Genomic DNA, 22,187 nt, shown 5'->3' on the forward strand with positions numbered 1-22,187 from the left:
TCCTTGCTTAGAGGACTCCTTTCAAGATTTCTTGTAGGGCTGGTTTCGTGTTTGCAAATTCCTTTAGTTTTTGTTTGTCCTGGAAGCTTTTTATCTCTCCTTCAATTTTCAATGACAGCCTAGCTGGATAGAGTATTCTTGGCTGCCTATTTTTCTCATTTAGTGCGCTGACTATATCCTGCCAGTCCTTTCTGGCCTGCCATGTCTCTGTGGATAGGCCTGTTGTCAATCTAATGTTTCTACCATTGTAGGTTACATATCTCTTCTCCCGAGCTGCTTTCAGGATTTTCTCTTTGTCTCTGAGACTGGTAAGTTTTACTATTAGATGTCGGGGTGTTGACCTATTTTTATTGATTTTGAGAGGGGTTCTCTGTGCTTCCTGGATTTTGATGCCTGTTTCCTTCCCCAAATTAGGGAAATTCTCCGCTATAATTTGCTCCAGTATACCTTCTGCCCCTCTCTCTCTTTCTTCTTCTTCTGGGATCCCAATTATTCTAATGTTGTTTTGTCTTATGGTATCGCTTATCTCTCGAATTCTGCCCTCGTGATCCAGTAGTTGTTTATCTCTCTTTTTCTCAGCTTCTTTATTTTCCATCATTTGGTCTCTATATTACTGATTCTCTCTTCTGCCTCATTTATCCTAGCAGTTAGAGCCCCCATTTTTGATTGTGCCTCATTAATAGCCTTTTTGATTTTGACTTGGCTAGATTTTAGTTCCTTTATTTCTCCAGAAAGGGTTTCTCTAATAACTTCCATGCTTTTTTCAAGCCCAGCTAGTATCTTTAAAATCATCATTCTAAACTCTAGTTCCGAGATTGTACTAATGTCCGTATTGATTAGGTCCCTGACAGTCGGTACTGACTCTTGTTCTTTTTTTTGTGGTGATTTTTCCATCTTGTCATTTTGTCCAGAGGAGAATAGATTAATGAGAGAACAAAATGCTAACAGGGTAACAATGTCCCCAGAAAATATACACTAAGGAAATCAGAAAAGACCTGAAACCAGGGGAAAAGAAAGGGAAAGAAAGAAAAAAGAAGAAAAAAAGATAAAAACAAAAACAAAACAAAACAAAAAAACAGAATATGATCAAATATGATCAGGTTGGTGCATAGATCAGTGCCACACACTTAGATTTTGGGTGTATTTTGGTCTGTTAGAAGAAAATGCCTCCCATAATTTTAAAGAAAGAAAAACTTACATATGTACAAAAATAAGGGTTAATATGATGAAGGGATGGAATATGACTGCAAAGATGAAAATTATAAAAGATTTTATAAAAGGAATTGATAAGAAATTGATTGAAAAAAGAAAGAAGAGTATTTAAGGAAAAAAAAGTTAGAGAATGTGATCAGGCAGGAGACTAGAACAAAGCCATACATTAGAGATTTAGGGTATATTTTGATCTGTTAGAATAAACTGTATGCCAAAATTTTAAAGAGAGAACAACTTATATATATATATACCAAAAATAAGGGTAACTACTATGAAGGGATAGAATATGACTCTAAAATGAAAAATAAAAAAGATTTTTTAAAAAAGGGATTGATAAGATGTTGGTTGAAAAAGGGAAAAAGAAAAATTCAAAAAAAGAAAAGACAGTTAAAAAAAATGTAACTTTGAAAGATTAAAGAATCATGGGAAAAAAGCCATGAATTCTATGTGCAGTATTCCCCTAGCACTGGAGTTCTGCCATTCTCATTGATCGGCAAACTTGATCTTGGCTGGCTGTTCTTGCTGATCTTCTGGGGGAGGGGCCTGTTGCCGTGGTTCCCAAATGTCTTTGCCGGAGGCAGAATTGCCCCACCCTTGCCGGGTCCGGGCAAGTAATCTGCTTGGGTTTGATCTCGGGAGCTTTTGTTCCCTGCAAGCTTTCCTTACGGCTTTGGAGGACGAGAGTGAAAATGGTGGCCTCCTAATCTCTGCCCTGGAGGAAGCGAGAACTCGGGGCCCCACTCCTCAGTAACCCCCCGATAAAAGCAGTCAGTCACTCCCGTCTCCCTGGTCTCCGGCCATACTCCAAGCTCACCCGGCCTGTGACCGAGCGTTTCTATCTCTGGCACCCGACCCCGTGTGGAGTCTCCAAACCCAGCAGATCCCTGCGGTGCGCTCCCGCGCCCCTCCTCCTGGGGGAAGAAGGGGAAACTCCCCGGATCTCCCACTTGTTGGGTCCCTGCTGGAGGAGCAGTGGCCTGACTGTGACCCGGATCACAGTTTATGGTAACCCCGAACTGAGAGCCCGCTCCTCGGCTCCGTCTCTGCAGCTGGCTTCCTGGCTCCGATACCCGGGAGCTCTGCCACACTCAGGCACCCCTGGTCTTTCTGTGACCCCTAGGGTCCTGAGACCACACTGTCCCGTGAGGGTTCCACCCCCTGCTTAGCCACTGGAGCGACGTCCCTCAGTGGAACCGACTTCTAAAAGTTCCGATTTTGTGCTCCACGGCTCTATCACTTGTCAGAAGTGGCTGACGGAGGCCCCCTCCCCCGCCGTCTATCCTCTCAAATATTGCCTCGGATTCACTTCTCCGCACGTCCTACCTTCCAGAAAGTGGTTGCTTTTCTGTTTAGAGAGTTGTTGCTATTCTTTTCTTCGATCTCCTGTTGAGTTAGTAAGTGTTCAGAATGGTTTGATCCCTATCCAGCTGAATTCCTGGGACCAGACGAAATCCAGGTCTCCTACTTCTCTGCCATCTTGTTCTTCCCCCTCAAAAGTTTTAAATTTTGATAAAACCCAATCTAACATCAATTTGTTCTTTATGGATTGTGCTTTGGTGTCATGTCCTAAGACATCTTTGGCTAACTTAAGGTCACAAAGATTTTCTTTTAGGTTCTCTTCTAGAAATGTTATAGTTTTAGCTTTTACATTTAGAACTATGATCCATTTTGAGTTAATTTTTGTGTGTTAATTTATTATTTAAGTCATACCTTAGACAATGAGTATGTTATTTAAAAATCCATAGTCAGTGTTAAGAATTGTTTTTAAATTTGAATCAACTTTTATATTGTAACTTTCATATCCTTTCCAGGTAAAGAATATTCAGTCCCTAGAGCAGGGCTGTGCTCCAGCAGTAATCCCTGCAAAAAACCGAAGCCTATAGTTTTTGAGCTTCCATATATGATTTCTTTGAAGAAGGAAGTCTCTAGCCCTGAAAAAAATTTGAAACCACTGGTTCAGATGTAGGAAAGTGTAGGTGCTGTGAAAAGAGGGCTGAGAGACCCATGGTGTGAATGTAGCTGCCGTTACCTGTGTCTACCAGAGAGCAGGGCTATTGGGAAATGTCTCTAGTGGTCTTAACAGGCTCCCCCATGAATATTCAGCTCCAAACTGTGAATATTAGTGATATCATTTCTAAATCTTAGAGTAGGGCTGAATCAACTTCCATTTAATAGAAAATATAAACATAATGAAGATTCTTCATTTCTTTTAATAAATATGTGGCCAGGGCGCCTGGGTGGCTCAGTTGGTTAAGCGACTGCCTTCAGCTCGGGTCATGATCCTGGAGTCCCGGGATCGAGTCCCGCATCGGGCTCCCTGCTCGGCGGGGAGTCTGCTTCTCCCTCTGACCCTCCTCCCTCTCATGCTCTCTGTCTCTCATTCTCTCTCTCTCTCAAATAAATAAATAAAATCTTTAAAAAAAATAAAAATAAAAATAAAAATAAATAAATAAATAAATATGTGGCCAGTTGTCACTGTTGCTTTCCATCATAGTATCAGAATGTCACCGTTCATTATTGACCCTTTGTTCCCCTTTAAATAAAAATGGCACACTAGCTGTTTATGATGCGAGGTTTCAAACTTATTTAAAATCTTTTCTTGCTCAAACTTCATTTTGACCTCAAACCTTGATACTGACCCTGAGTGTGGTATGATCATGCATGTTTCATAGAAGCCTTAAATTTTCTGGAACTGACCCTTCCTGTAGCCCAGTTTGTAAGCACAATGTTCTGCAGTTTCTGAAATATATAGCGAACAGTGAGAGCTTCCTGAGGCAAACAGTCAACAGGGAGATTCCTGTGTACAAGCCCCTTTACACCTTTCACCTTTAGCCAACCCCAGGTGCGAACACACTGGGATTTAGCACATAAACTGGTGTCACATCCCAGAAGATATTGAGCTCATAAATCACCAGAGTTTATGTTCCTATTTGACCATAGGTCAAATCATTAAATCATAGGTTTAAATCATTTTGGTAATAGAGTAAACTTAGATTATTGTTTGATAATAAGTCAATACTTATCCAGAAGTCAATACTATCTATTTATTAATGAACTGACACTGCCCCATTTTATTATTTCCTTTTCATACCTTAGTTGAAAGAGGTTAGCCAATTTTCATGGGTGATAGAGAACGAGTAATAATTCTTGCCTTCTATTTTACTAAGCAAATGATATTTTGAGGTTAGAGTATGTGGGTAAAGGGAGAGGAAGAATGATGTAAGGAGAGAGAATAGAGTGTGTTTTTCCTTCAGTTTCTAATCTTTCCCTCAGAGAATGTTCTCCACTGAGAAGCGAGTGGAAATCTTGGAAGCGGTGACCTGCTATAATACTTGTTGGTTGCATATGTTTCTGCAGATCAGCTGCCTTGCACCATATGATTTCTTGGCTTCTGTAAGATAGAGAATATTATGTTTGCAAGTCTTCTGTGGTTTAGATGTTTTATTCGGTACCATTAAACATAAAGAATGTTTCGCTTCTTCAAAATGTTATAATAGCATAATTTGTTGAATAATGTTTTATACATGGTTTTTCAGATGCAAGCAGGGTTTTTCCAAAAGTAATTAATGCTGATGTGATTGGTGCCTGAAAAAGATACCTTCTGCAAATTGATGGCTAACAACTCAGTTAAAGGGGAGGAAGGTTGTAATTATGCATATTTCCAGTAGGATAGTTATAATGATATATTTATAGGCTACTGTTTTTAAAACATGCTTATATTTACCGTTTTTAGCCTTTAATTAAGAATAATCTGACCTAATGAGTCCTTTGTCTGTGATACCCTCTTTTTGGTGGGAAGTAAAAGGTAAGATTTAATCTTCTAAAGCAGTTTACTTGATTTATACCATAAAGGTAGTGATTAGCACAAAACAAGTCAGGCTGTGGTGGTTGCATTTTCCTCAGCCAATATCTGCAGGCCTGTTGAAATAGGGACTGTAAGAGAGCAGTTGAGAGAACATAAACGTGAGCACCATTGACAGTAAGTGAGATTCTGTAATGAGATAAGACATACCCTGTGGAGATTATCTCATCATGCAACAAGCCTTATACAAGGATGCTAATAGTAGGCTTTAGTAGGCTTTATAACTTGGCTTCCTCTTCTTACTAGGTACTTTATTCCCTTCCTGGGCAAGGAATTTTTAAATGATTTGTGTATGAAATTTAATATTTCATTTAATTTTAAAATTTATTTCAATACTAGTAACCCCCCCTTTTTTAAATTTATACTGAAACTCTATCCCATGTCATTAGTTATGCTTCTATGGAATTTTGTTTTGTGTTATGCTTTGCTTTTGTCTTTGTATGAAGCTGAAAGGGCAAATAACCACTGTCTACAAGTGGGTTCCCACCAGGAGAAGTTTAATGAGGATGGGGAAACAGTTGTCTTGGTGCTCAAGTCCTTTTTCTTTTCCAGGCGTGAGGGGCTTATATGGATGTGGAAGGCTGATGTTCCCCCAGGAGGCTCTTCTTCTTGTAGAGGAGAAATTATTCCTGCAGGGCCAGGCCTTTGATTAGCTGCATTTGGATACCTGCATATGGTACATTATGGATTCCCTAGTCAAGGGATATCTTACTCTTCAGCAAGTGGTAGCCTTACCATAAAAATGTGTTTATAGTCAGCTCCTATTACGGACCAGGCATTGTGCTGGGCCCAGGAAACATGATGATGGTAAGAATAAAATTGAAATGGTTTTTGCTCTTATCAAATTTACCATCTAGAGGGAAACAGTAATATACAACAGTCACACTAATAAAAATGTACTTAAAATTGAGATAAGCCATGGACGTGTAACCAAAAATGCTTTATATAGATGAGCGATCATTAAGTAGACAAAGGACAGAGGTAGAGTATCCCAAACAAAGCATGCAAAAGAGCTGTTGCAGGAAGGAGGATGGCCTGCTCAGGTTGCTGAAAGAGGTAAATGATGAGCCCAGAGAAGGAAGAAAGGGCCAGACTAGGTTACGTTTTGAAAAGTATGTTATACAGTTGGGTCTTTATTCTTAAAGAGTGGGGAGAAGCTCACCCTTGAGCAGAATTCAACATGAAGAAATTTGTTATGAAGTATTTTCTTTGGCTCAAGTGGAGAAGATGAATTAGAGAGTGGGCCATAGTAGATGCTGGGAGGCCAGTTAGGAGAGCATTTCAGTGGATCAGGGGAGAAATGATGTAGCTTGGACTAAGTGAGGAGCAGTGGAAGAATCGGAAAAGGACTCAAAGGTAACCTAATACTTTGGCTGAGGAAGAAGAAGGAGTCAAAGGTGATCCCCAGGGTTCTGTCCTGCTTAGCCAAATGGAAGGTCACACCTGTCAATGAAGGAATGTTAGAAGAAGCCCAAGTTTTAGGGCCAAGATTATGAGTTCAGACTTAGCCATATTGGAGTTTGTTTCCTTCTTCCTTGCTTTTCCCATCTCAAACAGTTACTGCATTTAGGGCCATCACAAGACCCCTGGTTTGCAAAGCCTAGGTTTGGGTTTTTTGTTTTTGTTTTTGTTTGCTCCAGAGTTGAAGGGATGCTGAGTGAAAAGGCCGCATGCCACAGTGTGAGAACAGACGTCCCATATTTTAGAAATGGCATGGTCGGGCACTTGCATTTTCATCTCTGAATGAACATATTGTAACACACACACACACATACACACACACACACAATTACCTCTCTCTCACCCATTTGATAAAACAGTGAATGTTTGCCCAAGTAATTCTTCAACATGACAATATGGCCACCAAAATTGATGAGCCGTATTTACCCTTTATGGGGCTTCCATCTTGACACACAAACATTTAAATTGAGCATAACTGCATATACATAGACTCTGGCCTCACTGTACAGCTCATCCTAACTTCTCTTAATCCATAGCTCTCTTCAGCACTCATTTACCTGAGTTTGCTTCCTCCAACCCCTGTTTTGTGTGCATGTAGCCTGGGTACTCCCTCACCCACTCTGGAGCTTTTAGGTCCCTTTGCCTTCAGTGGCTGTGCCTCTTTCCCCCAGGGCTCCTGGGAAGAGCTCTCATTTTCTGAAGAAGATGGACTGCATGGCCTTCCAGAATCTTGAACATCCCTCGTTTTGGATATTCATTTACCTTGTTTTAAAGGGAAAGGATCAGTGATTTACATTAGTAGACAAAATGTGTTTGGTTGGCAGTAATAAGAATTAGCTAATTTTTAATATTTAACAATCACATATGCACAGTGTTTTGTATAATGTACCCATGGCTGGCTAAAGTTCAAGAAATACAGAAGAATATGAAAAGAAAAGTACAAGTCCCTGCAGCACCCCACATCTGGGTACAGCCCCACTTCCTGCTTTGTATATTCTTCCAGGAGTTTTAAAATGCATATACAAGCTTTATGACTGTGTATGTGCATGCAGATTTTTGTTTGTTTGAGTGCACTAGGTATAATATTGACTTGCTAAAGCCAGGAATTGGCATCTCGTGTGCTATTAATATTATTGCTAATTGGTTGTAAGTGATGGATGTTAAAACCATTTCCTGGAAAGCCATCCCCTTTTCTCTTCCGCTGCTTCCATATTTACTCTCTCACAGTATCATTTCTGGGGTTTTACCCACACCTACCCCCTCTTAGTTTAACCTATAAAAGCCAGGCTCAGCTGTTCTGGTGCCAGCATCACATCCACTGACCCCTTCTTTAGATGCCCATATACCTTGTAATCCTCCTCCCTTCAGCATATTTTTGGTTCACAGTTGCCAGTCCTTGCAAACCTACATCAAATCAAAACTGTGGGTATATGTTTCAGGGAAAGTAAGGAGGGTGCTAACAAAACTTCATGTGTTTTTTGGGGGGAGATTTTAGCAATCAGATGTTAGCAAGAATCAAGCTTCAAATAAAGATCAATAACCAGCATGAAAAGAACAAAGAGGTTCCCATTTCAAAGGTTTGTTAACTATCAGAAAAAGGGCACAACAGAATCTTCAATGTAATGCTGAACGAAGCATTCCAGGCTTGAGTGTGATCAGTAAAGCTAAATTCACTGCCCTTCTCTAATGTATTTTTAAGTCTTTGGATTAAAAGCTCTTGTTTGGATAAATCTGACAATAGTGTGTTATCTATATATCATTTTCATTCTTGTCTGGGAATGTAAAAACAGCAAAATTCTCCCTAATTTCACATTAAGATTATTTTGATTTGACAGTCTTTTGACAACACAAGAATCATTTGGGGAGTTTCTGAAATTTCTGACTTCCCTTTAAGGATAAGAGTGTTGGGTAAACAGATTGATTCATTATCCTCTCCTTAACCATCTTATTTATCTGTCTACCATTTGTGACAGACTAGTCTCTGCAGAAATAGGTTGGTAGTAATTACACATGTCCTGTTCTTCATAAGACAGTCTGTTAGGAACATGATTGTTTAAGTTTATACATTTGCATTAAATCTGAAAAGAAGGACATGTGAAACTAACATAGAAGAAGGGGCTTACATGGGAAGTATTTATAGAATGGGGTTGCTCACATTTTATTGCTATGCTCAGGCACATTTGCAACTTTGAGGACATTCTGGATTACTTCATTTGTACATGCATATGCTTCAGAACTTGTCCGCTTCTGAATTTAATATAATATGGGCTGACATTTTTTTTGACAAATCCTATTCTCACAAATCCTTTCATTTGCCTTCACCCCTTTCTATTTCTCCTATTTAAACCTGTATGTGGCGTCCTCTCCAGATGTTACTCATTTGCTCAAAATCTTGCACTGCTAGGCTGTAAAATGCAAAATTAAATTAAATGATAGCCATCTCTTGGTGAGTTGAAACTCTATGCAAGTCATTTCATTGTTCCATCCTTCTCTTTAAAATGGGGACATAGTCCTCAGGGGATCTCTTAGGCCTCTTCTGACTCTGGCAGGGGAGAAAGCAATGGGTTGTCCTGACTCATTTCTGACTAGAAGTATCAAAATGTGCCCCTGGCCTAGATGTCCACTCTTTGCACACACACATTCCCCGTTCCCGATTCCAGGCCTTGATGACCACCTGGCTGGTCAGTGTGAAGGAGTACATGCTGGGCCAGCTTGGGTGAGTCCGAGAGCTGGAAAGTGGCTGTTGATTTGTGCACATATCCGCACACTGCAACGTGGCATGACATTTGTAAGCTGCAATATCATTTAGAGACTAGAGGACCAAGCTATTCTTAGGTCTCAGACCAGGAGTAATTAATCCTTGTCATATTTTTACACACCATGATGTCTTTTTGCAGTTGTACATTTTACCACAAAAGCTTTGTAAAAGCCTTTTCCACAGCAGTAGGCTTTCCACACACCTGTCTCTTTCATTGTTTCTAGGCTTTTTGCTTCACTCACTGCCGAGTTAACCAGTTGATTAGGTTCTCTGTGTGCCCCTCAGAGAACGAGGTTGGCTGTATGAATAGGTTTCCTTGGGGTGTTGATCCAGAAAGATGCTCGCTTTCTTTGGCCATGGAAGAGGCCGATGTTATAAAGAGCTGAAGGAGCATAGCCACCTGATGACTGCAGTTAGATTAAGGGAGAAAATAACTGTCCATCTGTGCCTGGTTCTTCTTCCCATTCTTTGCATACTCCATTCCCAATACTTTGGTGAGGGAGGACTGGCACTTGACAAGAGTTTGAGAAATTTAGGAACCATAATCCTAATCCACTGTAAATTCAGTGAGGATTGGACAGGGCACTCAATGAGAGAATCTTAGCCAGGGGGGGTCTCTTATCTAAAAGCTCTGATAACCACTGGCGCAGTTCAGGGCTGCTACATAAAGAAGATAGGCTAAGGGGTAAGTCCCCTCCCACCATAGTCTTTAAACTACCCATTCCCTCCCCCTGACTTTCCTCTGTGACTCCCTCAAATTCCCACCCTCTGCAGGAAGTCTCCTTTACCATAGCCATGGTGAGGGATCCTCAAGTTCATTGTTGAACACTACAAGTGACAGGGAGCTCACTACCAATTTGTTGCTGTAATTAGTAGGAAGCACTGGCTTCTTTGCGTGGAGCCTGAATGCTGCCTTTGAATCACCCCAAGAACCAGTCTTGTTCCTGACCTCTAGAACAAAACTGAATAAGCCCATTCTCTACTCACAGCTCTTCACATGTTTGTGGAGAGCTATCAGGTTCCTCCTGAGTCTTCCCAAATCCAAAGAAAATTGTCCTCCTGCCTCACCACTTAATATGTATTTGTTGTGGGAAGGAATGAATGATCTAATGAGAAAGTGGTTTACAGAGTGCTCTTCCTCCAGGATACCCCCTCAGGATGAAATTTTTTGGACAGTGTCCCACTCAAAATGTTGCTCTCAGATATGAGAACACTGTGCCTTAAACCCAATCTGACCATGCAAGCATGACAACTCCTTGTTCTTTTCATCTAGCCATTGAACACTTACCAATGCAGCTAGGAGGAAGATTAAGTGAATTATTTATGCAGCTATTGAAAATCATGTTTTCAAAGGATATTTAATGGCACAATATAATAAACAGAAAAATCAGTATATACAGTATGATCCCAATTATATATAAAAATACAAACGTGCAAAGGAAAAATCCTCAAAGGAAATGCGTTGAAATGTTACTGATTATCTCTGGAGAATGTAATCATAGGTGATTATGATTTTCAATTTTATCATCTTCTTATTGTTTCCATATGAGCATGTTTTATTTTTATAATAAAAAAGTTATTTTTTTAAAAAATCTGAACCATTCTAAGAATTCCTTATATTGTGACTCATTTTCCCTGGATTTCTCTATCTGGATCCTTTCAGATTCTTGTGTCAAATTTTCATTTTAGTTCTCCCATCTCTTGAGGCATCTTGAAGCTCCCTGGAATATGATAACCATGTAGTGTGCTAATAATCATTCTGTTAAAGTACTTTGCACTGTAATTCTATGACAGAGGAGTTCTTACACTTATCTTTTTTATTTTTATTTTTTATTTTAATGTCTGTATTTCCCACTAAGGAGTTGTGTGAAGTAGATAGTCACATCTGTTTTTCTCAATATTAATCCCAGTGTTCCTAGAATACAAGAAATGCTTGAAGATTAGGTGTTGAGTGAATGACTGCCCTACTTGTCCACTTATTGGCCGTGTTACCTGGGGCACATAATTGTGCTTCTTTACCTAGATGGGAGATGACACCTGCTTACTGACCCTACTGGGTTGTTTTGGATTTCAGCTAGGATAACCTTGTCTGGTCATCTTTTGTAGTAGGTTCTTGGCTTCTCAGTGCATCCTGTCGTCACAATTTTAAATCTCAAGGATCATCTGCTCCCAAGGTTTTCTGTCCCCTTGCTATCATCCTCCAGATGTTCCTTGTTGATATGAACTAAATCCAGTCACAGTTCACTTCAAACTCACCAGCTGCCTGTCACCGTGCTGTGCTTTTCTGTTCTCTTCTCCTCTCCTTTTAAATATATTTGAACTCTAATTCTCCCAACAGTCCTTTAAGGTCGTGTTATTCTATGCATTTGATTGATGAGGAAACCAGTGCCTCAAGAGTAGCGTGGGTCCAGTCACTTCTTTGACCCCAGGCCTTGGAAGGCGCGCTCTGTGCCGCATCAACGCAGCAGGCCCTGAGCCACCTGCTCTGGCAAGTAGAACGCAAGCTGTGGAGCAGAATGAGAATCTGCAGAGGCCGGTGCCACGAGGCGCTGCTCTTCTGACTGCAAAGCCCCTATTACGGCATGTGAGCGCAGGAAAGCCTTCTTGTCCCATAATGCTTACCCCTATCTTTCCTTTCCTCATCTTTTTCAGCTTTTGGAACTGATATTTATTTTTAGAAACCATGACCGAGAAGTTCACTTCAAGACTGTCTTTCTGTTTTGTGACATAAATTTTTATTGACATAATAAAATATTTTGTTCCCCTCATGCATGTTAGCCTTTGCCAACAACTATAAAAAAGGGGAAGAGATCTGATCTATAGATGGTAATTTTTTCTCCCTTATTTGAGTATGAAGAGTTACAGTCCTGGGGTTCTTTATGCCTTAGTGTCTGCAGGAAAAACAGGAGGAAGATGCAGCCAGTCCAGAGAAAGTCCTTATAAATGGTGTTGACTGTTTCTCCAAGGTGGCAAGAACTTGATGTGTAACAGACAAGGGAGTTGACACCAGTTACCTTAACCCTAAAATGGAAATAATACTAAATACCAGGATTATTGTTGAAATTATTGAAATGTATAAAGCAGTTAGTATGGTGTCCAGCACATAATAAATACTCAAGTAGTGATGTGACTGTGTTTCTGGTTGTTATTGTTCGTGGTGGTGGCCAGTAATTTTCAGTTAGCCCATTGGTTAGAGGTCCCTAAGCATAAGATTCCCAGTAACACTTACAAATGATATATCCTCCAAAACTTTATAAAAGGAGAGGTTATTGAAAGAAGATCTAAGAAGAAGTACCAAAAAGCTTTAAACATACAAATTCCCTTTTCCAAGTACTTTGTGTATCTGGGGCTTTTAGAAGATGAACGTGAAAGATTTCCTGTTTTGGTTCCTGGTGTGATGGGGCATTGGCCCTGTAATCATTGGTGACATCATTCCAGAACAATCTTGAGAGGTAGAGAAAGGGGTCAGGGCTACAGCTCTGTCCTCTTGACTTGACCACACCACTCAACATATTCAATGGGATCGCTTGACCAACTGTGGGTGCCCCAATAAAATCAAGCTGTTAGTGCCAAAGCATCCAACAGTGATCCCCACAAAGCGCTGCTGGAGCTACCAGCTTGCTTCTCCCTCTGACCTCTGTCTTTAAGGACTACATAGCTGCTCTCACCACAGCTTACAAAGTGTTTACATTTACCTAGCCAAGTGAGTGCAGGAGAGTCCTGGATCGGGGCTCTTTAGTTAATTCAGTTTATGTGGAGGGTGATTTAACTTTGAGGGGAAGACATGAGGAGTTTTGGTTAATCCTTTGGTTAATCCCAAGGAGAAAGTCCTTGATACAGTTGATGTCATAGGAGGGTGAGTCATGGACTCTGTCCCCACCTCCCAGCCACTTACCTATTATTATATATGGTACCTCGTATTGTAGATATTCATGGAAATATTTGAGTCCCAAACTGGACTTGAATTCCTTGAGAGAAAGGACTTCAGAAGGACTCCTCTTGTCTCTGTCTTCCCAGTGCTGAGCTCAGGAGGAGAGTATATGCCAGAGGGAGGGAGAAAAGGCTGGGGGCGGGGGGCTCTCTCAAAGGTGGGTAGTGGTGATTGAGCCTTTCAGTTCTATTAATCCTCTCCAGTCCCAAGAATGCTGAGAACCCCTTGTTCGCATTTCAGAGCCACCACCATTAACTGTCTCCGTGTCCCTCTCTCACATGCCCTTGTTGTTAGGCCAGCTCCCCAGTGTCACCCCTGGTTCTAGTTAATGACTTTCCTTATGTTGTATCACTTAAAAGAACTAAAAAGATAATTTACAAAACAAAATGCCTAACTTTGTATTTTCTGTGCCTTTTAAAGCCTCTGCTTGCCAGAATCTCACCTATTTCTAATAGGGTGACTTCTTTTAGAAATATATTGTTTGAGGCTTAATGCTGTGGTAACATTCAGAAACATAAAACAGCATCCGTCTCTGGCACCTCAATATTTTTACCAGGCATGGTATCCACTCTTGGCTTTTGGCAAAAGGGAAAGTGTGTGCTAAACTTGGCCCTCAGGAATTCACCACGTATGTGTCAGTGTTGTTGTTGTTGTTTTTTTCCCTCTCTATGGAGAAGGCACTATGTTTCAGAAGACAGGTGTGGTTAAGTGTCAGGGCTTTGGCAAAGTGTGTCTGCTGGGAAAGAATCTAGCTGTTTGAGGGAATAATGAGGCATTGCTCCAGCTTAACAGAGACAACCAGAGCATCCTGGGGATAGAGAAAGGGTGTTTGTATGTGTTTCCCTTACAAAAGAAAAAACTATGAAAAAGGAAAACTGGACATCAGAATTGGAGTTTTCCCAGAATGATGAGTGTCAGTGTGGAAGTAGGTTGGCTTGAATCCATTATCCCACAGGCTGCAGTGACAGTGTTTTATAACTAGGACAGAACACAGATAAGATACCTCAGTGCAGGAGTGTTCCAAGTTTTCTTTCAGGTATGTTAGATGTCTCTCACTATAGAAAACTACACGCAAAGGAAGCAGCTTGGAATTCGTTTTTTCTTTATACATAGAAGGTATAGTGTATTTTGGAGATAATCTCGAGCAGTGATCATCAACCTGGCCAAGCATCAGATTGTTTGGGAGTTCATTTAGCTTGAACTGTACCTTAGATTGACTGAATCAGAATTTTCTGTGGTGGTTAAGATTTATTGCACTAGAGAAATGAGTCTGATGTTGAATTTTTCAAAGCTTAATGAAATTAACTTTATAAATAGTTTATATACCTTTTTACCAACTTATTCCTGTTCCAGAACTCTACTCTAAGAATATAGTCAGTAATTTGGACAAAGATTCATGGAGAAAAATATACAATAGCATTATAGATGATAGGAGAAAATTGGAATGACCTATATATATCTTACAATGGGAGAGTGGTTAAATTAATTGTGGAATAGCCATAATGTTGCATGTATTCAGCCAGTAAAATGGAGTTTTTAAAGGATAATTGATAACTAAGAAGATACTCATAATGTAATTATAGGTGATAAATGGCAAGGCACAAAATTATAAATGTACATAAATGGACAAATATTGTATGATTTCACTTACAGTGAGGTACTTAGAAATAGTCAAGTTCATAGAGACAGACAGTAGAGTGGGAGGTTGCCAGGGGCTGAGGGTAGAGGGGAATGGGGAATTAGTGTTTAATGGATATAGAAGTTTGGGATGATGAAACATTTCTGGAGAGGAGGGTGGGGATGGTTGTACTACATTGTGAATGTACAGAAAGCCACCAAAATGTGAACTTAAAAATGATTAAAATAGTAAAATTTATGTTGTGTCTATTTTACCACAACAAAAAGGAAGACTTCCCTCCAAATGCTGTGGAATGAGTGAAGGAACATGGCATGAGCTGCAATACTGAGCTCTTCACAAAAGGCGGCCTTGTCTGCCTCTTTGGAGAGCTCAGTTGTTCTCCATGTGAAAGAAAATAAAGTTTGTAGCTATGAAAAAAAATTATGTATGTATAGGAGGGTCTTTTTAAAAAACACATAGAAGCATAGAGATAAATCCAAATGGTAACGGTATTACTTTTAAAAAAAATTTCATTCCAGTATAGTTAATATACAGTGTTAAATTAGTTTCAGGTGTACAATATAGTGTGATTCAATTCTATACATTACTAAGTACTTATCATGATAAATACATTCTTAATCCCCTTCACTTATATCACACATCCCCCACCCACCTCCCCTCTGGTAACCATCAGTTTGTGCTCTACAGTTAAGAGTCTGTTTCTTGGTTTATCTTTTTTCCTTTATTTGTTTTATTTCTTAAATTCCACATATGAATGAAATCATATGGTAATGTCTTTCTCTGGGCTTTTTTTTTTTCTTAGCATTATGCTCTCTAGCTCCATCCATGTTGTTGCAAATGGCAAGATTTCATTCTTTTTTTATAGCTGAATAATGTTCCATTGTATGTATATTCTACATCTTTATCCATTCTGATGAATGGATCAGTGGACACTTGGGCTGCTTCCATAATTTGGCTATTATAAAGAATGCTGCGATAAACATCAGGCTACATATATCCTTTTGATTTAGTGTTTACATATTCTTTGGATAAATACCTAGTAATGCGATTACTGGATCATACGGTAGTTCTATTTTTAACTTTTTGAGGAACCTCCAGACTATTTTCCACAGTGGCTGCACCAGTTTGCACCAACAGTGTGCAAGGGTTCCTTTTTCTCCACATCCTTGCCAACACCTGTTGTTTCTTGTGTTTTTTATTTTAGCCATTCTGACAGGGTGGTAACAGCATTTACTTCTAGGTGATGGAAATATGGGTTGTTTTTGTTTTTTCTGTCTTTTAAAATTCTGTAATTTCCCCTACTGAATTTATGATAGATGCTCAGAGCAAAGAATTATTAAGTTAAATAATATTAAAATGTTTTCTATCTTTGTTATCTCCACATGAAGGGTGTTATTAAGTATGACTTCTATTTAACAAATAGTCCAGGATTTACTCCTTCCAAATATGGTTCATCCCCTTCAAAAGAGTCCCCTTGAGAGCCTACCATTGATCAAGATACTTGGTACTTACCTTTCTGGCCTGGGATACATTCTTGTGGATATCCCTAAAGAGAGTGTACATCTTCAGATTGTGATGTTTAATGAAAACTTGGGGACAGTCACAAATGATCTAGGGCCAAGCCTTGTGATTAGGAAGGTGGTATTGTGAATATGTTCTTTTCCGTTTTGAATGATGGCTTTCCTCATAAACACTTTGAACTAGGATTGGGTGGTCTGGGAAGCCCTCCAGTTTTATATTCCACCATTAAATGAAAGGTGTCATTTCTACTTTGTGAGAGGAGAGATCTGCCATCACCCAAACCAGCAGTTGCTTATCATTTAGGGTTGTCGGTTGTAAGCAACAAAAAGTGATTGGTAACTTATTGAAGCTTACTAAAGAAATGTAGTGGAAAGTTATCAGGAAGCCCACAGACTCTTCAGTAATGCGGAAGAACGAGGTCAGAGAACTGATGAAAACAAGGGGGGCTGCTCAGCTGGAACATGGGCAGGACCGGGCCCATGGAAGGCAGTCCAGGGAGGACACAGTTGCTTCCTCTTGCGTGGTCAGCGTGGCCCGGGCCCTGCCTTCGGTGATGAGCGCTGCTGTTCCGGCTGCCACTGCCGCCCTCTGAGCGTGTTCTCCCCCCGGCTGCCTCTCTGCATCTCTGACCACAGGGTCTGCGTTCTGAGCAGGTGCAGCCAACAGGCCAGGCCCCCATCCATGTCCCGCTGCCAGGGAAGCTGGGGGAGGGAGTGTCTGGCACGTTCCGGGGTCTGTAACGGCGCCAGGTCTGCCCCCCGCTGAGACTCCGAAGGGGAGCTGCGGGTCCGGGTGCCGGGCAGCCAAACAAATGATAGGTAGCAGTACAATTAGTACATGGCCGTCAGTCAGCCTTGTTCATTCCTGCCGGAGTCCATTAACGAGCAGGTGATTAGCCCTCAACATGTCAGCAGTTGCTGGTAGCAGTTCGCTCCCGGTCAGTAAGCATTTTCCCCACGGGGGGCCGTCAGAAGTTCCCAACTATATGCCGATTAACCGCTGGGAGTTCGAGTACCACGTCTTTCTGTGCTGCAGCTGCACTGAGAGACAGGGTTGCCTGCTCCGTCTTGGTAGGAGTAGAGGTGGGGACGGGTCAGCGGGAACATGGCTAAACAGGCAACATTCAAGCACAGCTGCTTGAAGAGGTCCTTCCCGAGGCCCCAGGAAGAGTTCCAAGCCCGCAGTCACTGCAGAATTCAAATAATCAGACTGGCGGTTGGGCTTGTCTCTGTAGCTGGTGGAGCAAGTGCGAGTGAGCCCTGACTTTGGCCCCAGTGTGATGGGACGCTGTGCTCTTGCCTGGGTGGGTGACCCATCTCGGTCCTTTCATCAGAGCCCTTTAATCACAGCCAGAAGCCTGCTCTTGACTGTGATGATGATTTCTGTCTTTAATTTTAACATCATCTATTTGGTACTCCAGCTACAGGCTTACCGGCAGCTCCAGACACCGTGTCCCTGTGGACAGGGCCCTGGCAGGCTTTAGGGGAGTTTACACATCCCTGGAGGAAGTACAGCAAATGGTAAACAGCTATTTATGTCAGGGGAAGCCAAACTGCTTCTGAGGGTCTAGACAGCAACTGGGAAAAATGCATTAGTCAAGGTTTTAATGCATATAATTTTCCAGCAAAGGGGTTTACTTGCTCCGGCAACACACTAAGAACTGCATTAGGAAAGACCTCTTTAGCATTTTACATCCTTTAATACACCTCAAATACTAGAATGTTTTAAAAAAAAGTCACCTGGGTCACATAGAGCTATGGGGGGAGGGAGGCTGGAATCTTCATTTTCAATGTGTGCCTCAGTGGTTGGGACCACACTTTAAGGAGCTATGCTCCTTGTGTACAGCCCCGGGAGATGTGAGCCAGCTGAAGGCCTTCAAGAGAGGGGGCAGACCATTCACTGGGGCTTTTCACAAACTAAATCCCCTCATGATTCTATTTTTCCGACTTTTTATTTTTAAGAGAAACTTTTTTTTTTTTTTAATGTAAAATCTTATTCAGCTTGTTCAATCAGTAAAACTTATTCAATCCATAAATCAAATAGAAATTCTTTTCTGGTTGAAGTGATCATGGCAACCAAAGCTCACACTCCACATGGATTTCCCTTCAAGGACCCTGAGGTGGTCATGCCATGCAGATACAGGGCTCAGTGTGACAGGCCTCCAAGTGTGGGCAAGATGCCCTTTGTCCCTAACTTGGGGAGCTAGACATTGTTCACGCCTCCAGTGTCTCACCCAGATGGTCAGTAAATAGATACTGGATTAATGATTGTGACAATCATTGTGACTCCTGCTTTGGAGGGACCAGAAAAACCTCAATATCAAACCTTTCAGCTTCTTTTCTTCAGCCCACATGCTTCTGCTTCCATTCCTGTTTGAATGCTTTTTACTCCATGTAGTCATAGAAAGTTTCTGGCAAACTCAAAATCTTGAGACAGCTGGTGAGTTGAAATCATCTCTCTGTGGAGGAACTAGATGTTACAGAAATACATTTTTTTATGTATTACTATGAGCTGCCTTAAATCCATTTGGAAAGTAGCTGGGGTGTAAATAGTGAATAATACTAAATGAAGTTATATGCAAATCAGAATAAAACAACTTCCAGCTAACTGGCCTGGCAGAGAATGAGAAGGTAGCCATCGAGGCGAAGAGGGATGCCTCCTGGTGGAGGAGGAGGAAAGGAAAGTCACAGAACAAATTTGTGTTGTTATATAGTTGGTTATTTTTCTTTATTCTTCTACTATGAATAGAGAAAAAAAGAATTCTGAAAGCCAGATTGAGAAAGCAAACTGAGATGTCCTTCCTGGATTTTGACATGAAAGGGTATGAAGTGATTTTTTGTGACTGATACAGAGCAAAGTTAGATAGAGGCTGAGCTGTAAGTTGCTCTGAAGTCAGGTACTTTCAATGCCTAATTAAGACTTGTGAGTAAAGGGCAAATAGACAGTGAGACAGATATCAAACCATATCTCAGACATTTTGTTTTCAAACATCTTTTTTTTTAAAAAAAGAATTGTTTCTCACTTGGTAAAGTTGCTTATGTTTAGTTTATTTAAAAAACTATATTATTGTGATAAATTGCTCAAGTATCTTCATACTTTGCTTAGGCCACATTTCCATGGCCATTGCCACACCTATGGTGATATGGTACTTAAAATTTCAGGTCAGGATTTGTTTTGAAGAATTATTTTAAATGTTAGAAAATCTCTGTCAAAGATTAGATCTCTAAAAGTAAGAACCTAAGTCTCCTACTTAGCAGTTGTATTTGGTGGGTGAATAAATTAGGGAGTGCATCCTCTGTGTTCCCCCAAGGCCTTGAATTCCTTCGGCTGGGACTGAAGGGCCCGGTAAACAGAATTATCTTGCCTGAGGAAAAGCAATATAGAGAGACAATGGAGTCAGGATTTGGAGACTGAAAAGATCTTCTTCATTACTAATAAAGCAGATGTTGTAGTGTGTGGTATAATTATATCTGTGGGCAAACAGGGTACCTGAAACTGGACCTGAGGATTAGACAGGCCTCCTAGTGACAGGGGTGCAGGACCCTCCAGCGCCTCTCTGGGGAAGGGGCAGAGCAGAACCTGAGTTCTCTGTCCACAGGTTGGCTCCAAAGGGAAAGGGAACATGGGGAGCAAAGCCACAGTTACCAGACTTTACTGGCTCCCATCCCCTGGGTATCTTGGCACATCTTTTTTACACAGTCCCATCTATTAAGTAACTTAGGTCTAAACAGCTTAAGACTTGGTGTCTGATGAGTGTCCCTGTGTTTCCCCTGAAAATATCCCACGAGCCCCTGTGTTGCTGGGGTGGCCCAAAGCCCTGTGGTGCATAGTTTGGAAAATGCTGTCTCCTTCAGAACTCAACAACAAAATTAAGTCATTGCTTATTCTCTTGGAAGAGTGGATGAATGAGAGTGGAAAAGAAGCCAGGAACATTACCCCAATGGAGCTCCTCCGCGTGGAAGAAAACTTTAGGAGTGGGAAGACACACGATCTTGTGCCACCTCCCCCGCTCCCTACTCCTATTCCCAAAGCTTCCAGGTTTCAGCTCAGTTATCCCAGGGCCTATGTAGCTTCCCAGCCTAGGAGACTGAATAATATGTATAGAGAAGCTGCACCCTCCAGTGTTCTTGGTACCAGGTACATTTTTGGAAGGGAAATGCAAAGTGAAATGATAACCCCAGGGGCATATGTGGAACACATTTCTACAGCCTACCCTTTCAATTCTGCATGCCCAGAGGCCAAATATTACAGAGGCCAAGGAGAAACTTTTTATTTAACTAAGAGCAGACTGTCAATTTGGTAGAGCCTCTGAACACACAAATTTTTCTTTGCCCATAGCTTTAGATGGAAGGGAGTCTGCAGTGAGAAAAATGAATAGCTGAGCCTCTCATGTATACTCCAAACCCAACAATAAAATGGCCACTCCTTTATAATGCAAAATTTCTATTAATAATGAAAAGTAATAGATGGTGGATTTCTGGTCATAAACAACTAAAATATTTCCTGTGTGTGCCTCTCATTTAAACCATAGAACCATGCCCAGTCTGCATTTATAGCTTGATTGGTCAAGTGTGCATTTTGATCAGTCAGATTGGCCTCATCAGTAAAATACAGGTATTAGCAAAACACAAATTGCTAAATGTTCAAAAAATTTACCAAAGAGGTCAAGTATTTAATTCATTTGTATTAAAATTTTTCTATGTCATACCCAATACATACAAATTTAAGAGTTTGCAAACTATGTCTGTGAAAACATTTTATTTGACCTGTTACCTCCCTTCCCTACCAAAAAACAAAGCACCTTTCAAGATGGACTACAGGCTTTGCTCTGATCTACTCTCTTAGGAGGAGGCAGTGTTGAGCAGAAGGCATGAAATGAAAGACTGGCTATGGGTGCCTCCATGGATGCCTGTGGAAGGAAAAGGGGTGGTCACTTAATAGGCAGCCGGCAGAAGCGTGCCTCTCCAGGGAGGTCCAAGGATCTTCTGAGGAGGCCTGCTAAACAGCACACGCCCCTCCCAGCCTCAGCTGCCATACTGCGGGTGCTTCTTGCCTTCCTTTTCCCTTGCTGTTTTGCTGGCTTGGACCTCACTCTGTTCCTCTCTGGCCCCATTTCCACCTGTGTGTCCCAACTCTTACTATTCTCCCATTCAGCTTCACTCCTCCAGAGATTCTGACAACTTAAAGGAGCCCCTTTGGAGGCTCAGTTTCCTTGTCAGTAAAATGGGGATAATTAATAATCTCTGCCTACTTCGTGGAGTGATTATTGAGGATCAAATGAATTATATGTTAAAGCATTTGGTTAACTGCAAAATACTGTATAAATGTCAGGTGTTGTAAATCATGAGCTGGTCTCTTCTTCAGCTAAAGGAGTTTCTGTGCATGTTTTAGTTACCCTCTGAACGATTCTTCGTCAAGTAGCGAATGTAAATGCTGCTCTTCTTTTCCTGCTTGGCTTATAGTGGCTCCTTTGCAGTTTTATGATGGAGGCTGAATCTTTAAGTACTCCTTTGGCTCATATCTCTTCCCCTGAACACCCATGCAAGATCATAATCCATAAAACACAGAGACAATAACTCCTTTTAATTGCCAGGAGTTCATCGTTTGCTAAGTTCCAAATGCAGTCACTTAGACACTTGCCTTGAAAAGCCTGTCTCTATTTCTTTCACAGAGCCGAGACTGTGTAAAACTGGGCCCTCCTGCTGAGGGAGAAGTCGTGCAAGTCAAGTGGCCTGATGGCAAACTCTATGGAGCAAAATATCTGGGATCAAATGTTGCCCACATGTACCAGGTGAGTGCTGTC

General features: G+C 41.1%; 1 protein-coding gene across 9 annotated transcripts in view; it reads left to right on the top strand.

Moving 5' to 3' along the window:
- Window positions 1-22,187, top strand: part of KDM4C (lysine demethylase 4C) — a 459,829-nt gene that overhangs the window by 429,195 nt on the left and 8,447 nt on the right. For all 9 annotated transcript variants that reach the window (XM_064578944.1, XM_064578938.1, XM_064578940.1 and 6 more), the window contains one exon: window positions 22,056-22,175. In XM_064578944.1, the coding sequence (XP_064435014.1) occupies window positions 22,056-22,175 (120 nt within the window). The remainder of the gene's footprint in view (window positions 1-22,055; window positions 22,176-22,187) is intronic.

Source organism: Mirounga angustirostris, unplaced genomic scaffold, assembly GCF_029215605.1.
Source record: "Mirounga angustirostris isolate CCGP_5_RB_7025 unplaced genomic scaffold, mMirAng1.0.hap1 SCAF_15, whole genome shotgun sequence".
Taxonomy (NCBI): domain Eukaryota; kingdom Metazoa; phylum Chordata; class Mammalia; order Carnivora; family Phocidae; genus Mirounga; species Mirounga angustirostris.